Source organism: Polistes canadensis, unplaced genomic scaffold (genome assembly GCF_001313835.1).
Source record: "Polistes canadensis isolate GaletaPanama2010 unplaced genomic scaffold, ASM131383v1 scaffold_49, whole genome shotgun sequence".
NCBI lineage: Eukaryota > Metazoa > Arthropoda > Insecta > Hymenoptera > Vespidae > Polistes > Polistes canadensis.
In genome coordinates, this window is record NW_014569596.1 from 648,272 (window position 1) to 660,135 (window position 11,864).

Sequence of the window (11,864 nt, forward strand, 5' to 3'; positions counted from 1 at the left end):
ACATAAATGGATGAGAATGTCGTCGTCTTCGCAATATTTCTCGCGAAAAGTTTTCGAAGCAAACGCTGGAAACGTCGCCGCACATTCTGCTGCAAATACGTGTGAGTTGAATCTATGAAATCGGATCGTGGAAAAGAGGTCTCTCACATATCCGTTAACGACGGACTCACCAAGAGAAGAAGACAAGCAGTGCTGCGGCCCTACGGGTCGCACGTTTGCGGCCTTCGAAAGTAGGATAAGCTACCCCCGCAGTAGAAAGCCGAGAAAACACGGATCACGTATGGCCGCATGAAGGTGGCTGAATACCTTCGTGTAGTAAGAGAGAACTACGTTGGTCAGATTAAAAATTTACTTTTACCGACTACGGACGGTTCCAACAGAAACATTATATTTTCGGGTTACATTATTGTACTATCATTACCATACGTATTCTTTTTCTTTTTCTCTTTGTTTTTTCCTTTTTTGTTTCCTTTTTCTTTTTTAATCGACTATTCGCGTTTTGTCAACGCATATATATATATATATCAAAATTTAATCCCATCGAGTGAATTAAACGTTATTGGAAAATACATTTATTTCAATATTATTTAATTGCTCGTAGTAATAGTCACGTATGGAATATTAGCGATATTGAAATTTCGTATAACTATACTTTTTTCTTTTTTTTATTTATTTTTTCCTTTCTTTTTTTTTTTTTAACAATTTTCAAACTAAATTGAGAAAATACCTGTATAGTATAAAAGTAGCTCAATAAAAGAGTATTGTACCATGAAATAAGATTTCACGAACAAATCTTCTATCGTTATTACATACTCGTAACTTGAATTTTGTCGGATTCTCATCCTGCCTCATCTTTTATTTACTAAAGAAATGGAAAAGAGAAAGTACGAACAAATTACTAAAAAGAAAGAGAGAGAGAGAGAGAGTGAGAAAGGGATAAAGAAAAAGGGGATAGAAAAAAACGATTACGAGAAAATCGCAGTAGCTTTGAGAAAAGGGTAAAGATCTCGCACGTTTCCAAAAGCAAAAAAGTAAAAAGAACTTAGAGAGGAGGGATCATGGTATATCGCCTGTCTCTATGTCGTCGTCTTCGTCGTCGTGCACGTGGAAGATTGGATACCATCGTGGGTAGACAGTTAATTCGACGTATGGCACTGCTGAAACTTTTTACGGTACGTGAGGTAGCATACTAAACAAGAAAGTAGGAATGCGCATTGGCTCTAGCTACTACATCTACTAACATCCTTTTTTCTTTCTCTCTTCCTCTCTTCACTCCTCTTTCTTTATTTCTTTCTTTATTTTTTTTTCGTCTCTTTCTCTTACACATATATTTAAAATCCCCGTCTCTATTTCTCTCTTTCCCTTTTTCAGTTTTCTCCCTTCCTTTTTCCCCCTAGTTCCAAAGTCGTTGTTGATCGCAATGATCCTAGAGAGTAGCATTGGTATTGGTGTTGAAGCGTATTCCGCATTTCCTAACCTAACAAATCCACTTTGCAAGCTCCTTTTCGTGCTGGCGCATCCTTGATGCTATGCGTCATTTTGTACCTCGATGTCACAGAAAAAGCGAATCGAATTCGACCGGTAAAAGGAATTTTCGAGGAATTTTTTTGTTCGAGTAAATCAAACCACCCTTCCTCCTCCTCCTCCACCCTTGTTCTGTTACTTCGCAGAGCCGAATTTTCTTCCTGAGTAAATTACACTTTCTTATGGATCGTGTAAAGGAAAGAACGCGTTTTACATTACGAATGCAAGTGCATGGATAACGGTGTCTGAACCACTACTAACGAAGATAAGCAAATCTTTTTATACGTCTGGTTCCGACTAGCTATCAAATAAGCATTTCAAATTCTGGGTCACTGTCCGTCCATATATTATACTATACTTTCTCGGCCGCCATTAATAGCGCAATTCTTGTTCGTTCTCCGTGCAGATACGGACGAATCTTTTGAAACTTTAAAAACCACAGGATTTCAAAGCTAGGGTATATATATGTATATATATATATTTCGAAATTTCCGAGTCCACTTTGAAATTCGTGGAATGGTAGGTAAGTCTTTTAAGAAAATAACCATTCTCCCTCTAGCAATTTCCTTAATTCGATACTTTTTGGTTAACTGTTTAGTGCAGCAAGAAATTCAACGATGTCTCGAGCGAGATAAGAAACGAAAAACAATCCAAAATGCGAAGCTTACGATTACTTTACTTCGTCATTAGGACACCCTCCTATTGGATTGTATTATATTATTTACAATGTAATTCCATTTATCTCTATCTAATAAAAATTCAACGATTTTGTAAAAGAATCCTGTTATCCGTGATAATACCTACAAGTTAATAACTGTTTCGCAAAGGGAATATATCTATACGTTTCTATCTCGACTATTCTATCAACAAACCGTGACTAAGTCTCTCGACGGTATACACGACTGAGGAGAAACAAGAAGGACAATTGGTTTCGAGATGCTTCATTTAGCCGCGAGACAAACTCGTCATGAGATAAGGTAGACTCAAACTAAGATTCCCTGTTCTAAAATATGTATATTACGCTCATCGACGATAACGCTTCCGAGTTTCTCCTACTTGCTAGAATTACTCGTGTATAGTGATGTTGCTCGCGCATGCACGACCTTTCTCTAACACTCTTTGTCTTCCTTTCCTTCCCTTCCCTTCCCTTCCCTTCCATTCCCTTCCCTTTCTCCATTTGTTACTCCTTCGGAGGAAGTAAAATGGCTTCTTCTCTTCTTACCCGTACCTACCGGCTACAAGGCTTTCCAACTTGGCTAATTTCAAGAGTAAGTCCTACCAAGCCGAATACTAAACCCATTTCAATTAACTCGCGACGTTATTTGTCGTGAATTTCGAAATATCGTGAGCGTAAAGCTTCTAAATTTCTCAACGCTTTCGATCTTTGTTTCTAAAGTCGACGTCCGATTAGAAACATTCGGCTAACTTTAAACGATTAATCGTAATATACGAACCCTAACGAATAATCGATTGATCGAATTTACATTAAAATCAGCGTAATTCAATTGGATTACATTTGAATTCAAATATAAATTAAATTGTTTCAATGAATTATCTCTTAATACTGTTAATACGTATATTAAACATAAAATATAGAATAAATAAATAAAATACTAATAAAATGTATACAGGAACTGGAGGGTTTCTCAAGAAACTATAGTTTGAACCAAGGTGCACTTCGATTTACTTAAAATTAACAAGATAAGACGAACGTGCAAGAAGCAACGTATAATGGAAGATTAATTATTGTACGGTTTGCACCACACACTACACACAAGACTATGATATGTTATGTTCTGGTGCAGTATATGCGTAGCTAGAGGCGCTATTCGTATTCGAAGGCACGTTTCACCCATGTACCAAACGTCGCAATATTGCTCTCTATTCTCTCTCTCTCTCTCTCTCTCCCCCCCATAGCACGGTAGTTCAATACAAACTTATAAAGAGTTCACGCTTATCACCAACTAATTGTCATAGCTTTTTCCAACGACACTTCGGATATTAAAACGCTCACGGATACATGTGAAATCGAAATCACAGAGACTTTTCTTTTGTCAATGTGTAAAAAAATTCAAAAAAAAAAAAAAAGAACCAAATCCCCTGGTACTATTGAAAGGCTCATTTGAATTATCTTCCGTTCGTAAAACGCAAATAAGCGTTTTATTAAAAATATCACATTTATCCAAAGGGAATAAATGAATATTATATCGAAAGTCGGATAAACGTATCGATTATTTACGAGGAAGACAAAATGATTCGTTGATTAAATAAATATCCAGGATGATGCTTTTATTTGATTTTTCTTCTTTTTGTTTATTTATTGTTTCTCGTCTCTTTACGGTACAAAACGTAAATTACTTTTGGCTCTCAACACGAGGTAGGGTACAGTTAAATAAAACGACTAGTCCTTTTTACTGCAAGCCTTTTTAAATGACATTAACGTTAACTAGTTGGGAGGAGTGCCTAAATTACTCTCGAAAATATGGCTCGCATTCAGCACCCTCGTTCACCAAAGCGACATCGTTTATATATGTATATATATATATATATAATATATACGTACATATGAAATGGAACTAAATGATGAAATGTTGACAAATGTGACTGCTATATAGAACCCGTTACGTCTCAGCAGTCGATTGGAAAAGGATTACAGAGGAAGAAAATACGAAAATACTTCTAGGAAATATATCCTACTGGTAAAGAAATAGTATTGTCCGGGAACAATACTTTAGATTTTAGAATGATATCATCGAAAGTTGTAAAATAGTATGGTATCGATGTTGTTCCGATTAATTCTGCTTTCATGAGATACTCGGTTAATTCCACGAAGAGAAACACATTAAAGAAAACTTCAACTTCTTTCGTGTACTGTGACAAAAACATGAGCAAATCTTGAAATCGTTGCTCGTAGACAACAACCGGAACGAGAAATACGGAAACGCGTCGCGTCATGTCTCCCATCGTGTCGTGGAAACATGGGAAAAAAAAAGTGGACAATACTTTTGAACGTTTCTACCAAAGTCTTTTATCAAAGATAAAGAATGAAAGAAAGAAAGAAAGAAAGAAAGAAAGAAAGAAAGAGATAAATGAAAAAGAGTTTAAAATTCGTAAGAGCACTCAAGAATAAACGAATAGACGATGAAGTCTCGAGTCGTTCATTTCCGTAACGTCAAACACCTCGATCTTATTCGCTTTACCTCGGATTAATTATAGTAGATCGAGTTTTAGTTCAACATAAAGTTAACACAGCCAATTATCGAAGCTGCGCGTGTCCCTTCTGTTCTTAATTACCCTTCTAATGATGCTCTTGTCACCCGGTATTTTGAACACGAGAAGCAGTTCCTCTCTAACCTCCGTTCAAACTCATCTTTCGATACTTCATTCACGCGCATTTTAGATATTCAAGTCTTCTTTTCTTTTTTTTTCTTTTTTTTTTTTATTAATACTTTCTACGATCACGATAAAAAGACTATATACAAAATTTCTAATTCTAATTTTTATTCTCCGACATAACAAGTATCTTCTTAATTAGATCACGGAAAAGTTTAAATCTAATAAAGCTAGCCAATTATGAATACATTATTTAAAATAATTGTTATAATCAAATATAATTATAGCTTAACAAAGATTAAATACAGCGACAAAGGTATTTATAACTTTCATTAGAATTGCTACGTCGTTTCTTTCAGAAATAAAAAACAGAATACCTATTCTTCCTGCTCATTATGCTTGTAATTACGACGTCGTAATAAATATTATAATAATAATAATAAAAGTAAATAATAATAACAATACTGTTACAAGAGAAAACGCGTTTATCGTCTTCTTTTTTTTGCAATTGTTGTATCGTAATGATAATGCATTAAACTATTTTTTAATTTCGTATCGGATAGGATGTAATTTTATTGATCTCTCTCTTCCCTAGAATTAAAAAATATATTAAAAATTATAAGGAAGCCTTTTAATTTTTGTTCACTTTACGATAAATATTAAATGTAGCAACAATATTAAATTTATAAATAAATTGTCTGAATTTGTAATTAAAATTGTTAAACGTAATAATCTTGTCTAATACCTACGGGCTTAGAATTTCAAATGTCTTTAAAGAAATTTTTCTTCAAGAATTTAGAAACTTCATTTAATCTCTCTCTCTTTTAGTAACAAATTACAAAGTTCTACTCGCTCTACTGATACTTGGCACGACAGGTGGTACAACCGAACGGGAGGATGTTTCTAAGTATAAAAATAAGCCGAAAAAAAAAGAGTAACATTTTTATCGTGTGTAGCTTTGTTTTCGAAAAAATCTTATTTGAAACATTTTTCATTTAAGAACCTTCTATTGTCATCGGGATTATGATAATTATGAAAAGAAACTCACTTAATGAATTTTTGGCGACAATGGAAATCGTTGGTTACGATAATAAGCTGCCGTCGCTGCATCATCGTCACAGTTCAACTGATGGAAACATACTAAAGATAGGAGAAATAAATCAGACGGTCGAAGACAAAATGTAAACATTATAGAAGGCAACGAATAAGAAAGCGTAAACAAAATCTCGAACGAAAACATATTGCACTTTACTTTATCGATTTATTTTTATATTTAGAATTACCCTTCGTCTCCGGTTATACAATCCAGCATATAGATTTAAATTACTCGATTTAATTACTCGAATGTATAATAGCTTCGTTTAAACATAATTAATACAAAACTATATATATAATTATGTACAAAAAACACAACAATCTCGAAGTTTTCGTGAAAGTTTTCAAGCATTGACCATTGATGGCATATAGTGAAAGTAATTCATCGGTCATGTTTTATCTTATAACGCAACAACAATTTAATTACACGATTTCACGCACATAAAACGAACGAGTTATAGATTTTCGAGATTTTCTACTTCCAATGATTGTTTCATTCAAATACATGCACAATTAGCAAGCAGATCGATAGTGCATCGAACTTATGTATATACTATATGTGTTTTCAAGCTCTCACGTGCTTATATATATAACACACACATACTTAAAGATCCTCAAAGTATTTTAATAAATTTCACGAAGAAAGTTTGTCCAAAACACAGAAAGCAGAATCTTGTTTAAAGCATAAGTATTACTTTTATAGACCATAGTATATTTATGTACGTAGAAACAGCATATACAAAAACTCGTGAAGTCTAAAAAGAAGGGAAACATTCTTCTTCGTAGAAACAGATACACGCACTCTTTGAACCCATCTCGCGTGGAAAATTACATCTAACCGGGAAACTGTGAAACCGTAAGAGCATTAACGCTCTCATTTTATCCAGCCTCTCGATTTAATATTAAACAGCTAAGTTTGTCGGCGACATCATTCCGTTACTGAATCCACACGGAGTCGTATAATGCATGCAAAGTACGTCTCTCGATTATGCTACGGGTTATATCGGTGAAAAAAAAAAAGAAAAGAAAAAAAAAATAGCCAAAGAAAGGAGAGAAAAAAGAAGAGAAAGAAGAGAGAGAATAAGATATGACAGGGGAAAAAAAAAATCGGTCGCGATAATATATTATACTTGACTAAAATCCCAAGAGAAAATAATCCCATACGAATATAATGGACAAATATGTTTTCCAATATTTCCATCATCGAGAATGATCTCGTCAAAATTGATCCCTTTCGATTTTTGATTTATCTCTATTATTGGCACAATCATTTATTCTTCTTTTTTCTTTTTTTCTTTCCTTTCTTTTTTTATTTCCATTATAATATTATAATAAATAAATATATACGAGAGATAACGATAACCTCGCGTTAATAGCGTGAAACGAGCAGGAAAAAGACTCGTTAAGTTAAGCTTGCAGGATAGTAAATTTGAAAGATTTGTTTGAACTTACGACGTCGATTATTTGCATAAGCGTAAGGCCGAAGCTCAAGACGAGGGGGTCGGACTCGTTTCCCACCGGCCGCTCCAGGACGTTATACGCATCCAGCAGATTTGACAGCAGCCGCTTCTCGTGACTACCGCCGCTTACCAGTCCTGCCCAATTTACATTTACAGTAAGAACTTTTTCATCGATTCCTTAACTATTGGGCCCTTATCGTCCTATCCGACGAACTCGTAACGAATTCTCGTTATTATTGCGTTTCGATGATAATCATTCAAATGGGGGGAGGGACGAGGGGGTTGATAAGATTAATGAAATAGAAATGAAATAACAAAAATATGAATTAATCAATAATGCGTATAAATGTTTATATATGTAAATATATATTTTATATATATATTGTATATTTATATACTTCCGAGCGGGCAGTTCTTATTCGATTAGGTCAGTGGTTTTCAAAGTATTTGCCTTGGCGCCTTGGGCAGCCGCGATTTTCTCACTTGGGCGACAATATTACACAATTTTCACGAATAAAATCTATATTACGCCAAAAAAGATTTGGGAACCACTGGATTAGAGGATTCGTTCGTTAAAAAAAAATAATCAGGCATGTCAAAGGCTAGAGAAAATATATATTTAAACTACAATTGAGATAGTAAAAGATATATTCGTACACGCCTAGAAATTGTATCACATTGCGTAGTAAAAATTCTTCATTAAATGAAATACACAGGATATACATCAATTGTTTTATATTCTATGAAGATAAAAGGTAAATGTATGTTCTCGTGGATAAATATTATAATAAGTGTGTAAAGATACAAATTGTCGAAAAAATAAATAGTTCAATCTTCGGCGTATCATCTTACATAGAACTTGGAACACGCGAAAATTTACTTTTATCGTACAATCTTTGAAAATCCTTTCGAAAACAGACTTATCTTAAGCACTACGTTCTACCTTACGAATTTCCTCGTCTTTTCGCGAATGTAACTTCGTCATCGCCTTCTATTCTTTCTCTCCCTTTTTGCCTCCTTTTCTACCACTTTTTCTTTTCCTTTCTCTTTTTATTTCTCTCTTTTACTCTCTGTCTCTCTTTCTTATTCTTTCACTCTCTCCCCATTCTCTCTCTCCATCGTATTTTTACTACTCTCGAGAACGACAAAGAAAAATATCTTATCTAATATCTACAAATTGATCGTATTCCAAAATTGGAAGGTATGCGGAAAAATTCTTTCCCTACAATCTCCGTGAAAAAAAAAGAAAAATAAAAAAAAACAAGAAAAAAGAATAAAAATGAAATATGAAATATAAATAAATAGGCTTGATCGTAAAATGTATATACGAACGTGAATGAATATTATTCCAATGGAAAAATATATTGTGTTATTAATAAATAGAACACACGAATACTCCTGAGAACTCGTTGTTTATTCACTATCAAAATTGAAATTAAATTATGTTCCAACAACAAATCGAATAAACTTCGAATAGTTAACTAGTCAATTTTAAAGTTTAGATTAGTAAATTCCTTATTTAATTAAACATTCAATCTTTAGTTTTGTGATGATAAAATTGATCGCGAAGGTCCCCTTGGTTAAATAATTTAATTCAGTTTAATTAACCTGCCGCTTATACTCGGATTGGGTGAATAATAGTTAGTGCGCGCTTGACTCTTAAACCAAACGGAATGAATTAGTCTCAAGGATTGGTCTTAACTCGACTATTTAAAAATTGAGAGCAACCGAAGTACCGAGTTCATTACCGATAAAAATTTATGAGCGCCCTTATTTTACGAACTCTAGATCGAAAGTGGAACATCCGATCGGCCGCAAAGATGATATCAGATTATTCGTTTATCCATTAACAACGCGTATTTATTAACACACATTTTGAAATATCGTATCTATCCTTTTTTTATTTTTTGTTTTTTTTTTTTTTATTTTCGGTTACTCGATAAATCTGAAATTTCTTCGAAATAAACTAGAAACGTGGATTTGAATAACGACCTGACGTTCTTTCAAAACTTACTTTTCACTCCGTATTCTTTATATCCACAGAAATCAAGATCGCGGAGTCAAAGTTTCACGAGCTATGTTGTATTTGAATGTGAGAAATGGATTATCTGATGTTTCGTCTCCGAACAAACCGTGATTCATGATAGTTTACACTTCCTTATCGGGGATTTCGTAACGTAAATTTCGTAATAAATTATCCTTTTACAAAAATTGATACGCACGTAAGGATTTTCTTCACTGACCCAACAAGTTACTTCCTAACTTTTAACGAAAAAATACAAAAAAAAAAATGGTACGAAATAAAAAGATGTCTCAAGTTGAAAGAAGACGAATGATGATACTTTTCTTTCGTATTTTTTCCTTATCTCTCTTCGTATATACGAGTAAGTAGCCAACGTTTGAACATGTAACCGCAATGATAATAATATTTCAAGTCAGGATATACTACTATACATTTCACATCATAAATATATATATATGTTTTGTTAACAACGGAACACCGTATCTGATTACTACAGAATTTTACTGTAAAAAAAAAAAAAAAAAAAAAGAAAAAAAAGAAAAGAAGAAGAAAAAAAAGTTGCTAGGTAGAAATCAATAACCTCTCGCTTCTCCCTTACAACTGATATTTTTATACGACGTTAAAAATATTACATTAAACGAAGGCAGAAAACTTAACCGTTGGAAAAAGGGCTGACGCGACTTTTATGAAAAGAAATTGTAGTTAAAACGAATAACCGAACGAACGATAGGATGTGTACTTATCGATACGATCTGAAGATGTAGGTACTTATATTTTCTAACAAAAATTACTACTTATCGCGTCATAAGAAAAGTATAAAAAACAAGTTTAAATAATATTTAAAAATGTAGTCGAGGTTTATACGCGATGATAATCTTGTTACTTTAGATAGAACATATATCACTTGTTACATTGATTTATAAGAATATGAAACCAACAGACAAGCATCGATAATATTATCTCAAATACAAAGCTTAATAAGCACATACAACAGGTGAGATCATAATTATCTTATTAGCAGAAATTTCAGAATTACGGGGTGTACGTCTTAAAGTGCTGAAAACCAAGGACAGATGTCGCAGTAGTTAATGAACGAACGAGTCAGACGAATGCAGAGTTCATAAGACATTGATCTCTGATTAGATTCTCAAGACCGTCGGTTTACGTGTGCGAATGTATGAGCAAGAACACGTTTTTGCATTAAAGAGAAAAGAGAGAAATAGTTCCTTTGAAATACGAAAAGTAGAGAATTTACGAATTAATGCAGAAAGCGCATACGCAATTTAAGACAAAGAAATGAATTCCTGAATATGGTAGAAAATTTATTTAAATACACTAGGCAAATTTAATCTATCCGAATCGTACGAAACTTACTTAAATAGAAATCGAATACGTTTATCGAGCTTAAATATTCCATTACAACTTGCAAATAATGGAAAGGAAATTACTTAGAGACGCTGTTCAATTTCTTTCCACCCTCCCTCCCTCCCACCTTCTCTCTCTCTCTCTCTCTCTCTTTTTCTTTATTCTCTTGGAGACCACTCAACGAAATTTCCTATACACTAGTATCCTTTCTAATATTCTAACTCGTCGCTTTGATCACACCTTGTGTCTACCTACGCGGCCATGACTTTGAACGTTCGTGGTCGATTAAGGCGCAAATTTGCCATAAAAATCGGATCTGCTCCCATAGAATTTATAACGTTTATAACACTCGCGCATGACCATAGAAATATATACCACACACGTGTATATACATATACCTACAAACGTATACATACAAAGTTGGTCTATTCGATGTATTAAATTGGCTCGTTGCAACAACGAATTTCAAGAATGATTTGTTTGAAAAAAACCAACCACTTGACACTTTTTCCATACTCTAAATGCAAGTACAAAAATCATGTTATTCAGTGCTACAGAAGTTCAGTTTTGTATAAAGATTTTCGCAATTTTCTTATCGTGTTATAGCGAGACCGTGTTATAGGATGCCGTGTTTTAGGTGAGCTACTTGTATTATATAACATAGGAAAAATATTAAAATATATTTCCTACCAATTTAAAAGAGTAATATTAATGAAAAGAAAACCAATTTCTAATTTAACCACCAGACTGCTATTATTTATTTCGTTTTCATTACGATTTCTGTTAAAAGAAAAGACTCTGACGAGGGGGTGAATTGAAAAGGAAGATTACAAAACGAAGAGAAATTCGTAAAAGAATTTTTATTTCATTTCCTAAACGTTTTTTTAAACATTTAAAAACAATAACTGACGATTCATTATGAACAACACTCTTACTGTATAAATAATCTTTTGATAGAATTTTTCATAACTCAGAAGAAATCCAAAAGTTTTGCACATTTATTATTTTTTGTAATTTTATAGTTATTTCATCGTTGAAGTATAAAATTTTATCTTCTTTCATCT

General features: G+C 33.3%; 1 protein-coding gene across 2 annotated transcripts in view; it reads right to left on the minus strand.

Annotated features, from left to right (window-relative positions):
- The window catches only part of LOC106785374 (neuronal acetylcholine receptor subunit alpha-7-like), a 134,105-nt gene that overhangs the window by 90,191 nt on the left and 32,050 nt on the right, over positions 1–11,864 (minus strand). Inside the window, exon 2 of one of the 2 annotated variants that reach the window (XM_014745766.1) lies at positions 7,405–7,547. The exons of the other annotated variant lie outside the window; for it this stretch is intronic. Coding sequence (XP_014601252.1) covers positions 7,405–7,547 — 143 coding nt within the window. The remainder of the gene's footprint in view (positions 1–7,404; positions 7,548–11,864) is intronic. 2 annotated transcript variants of the gene reach the window in all.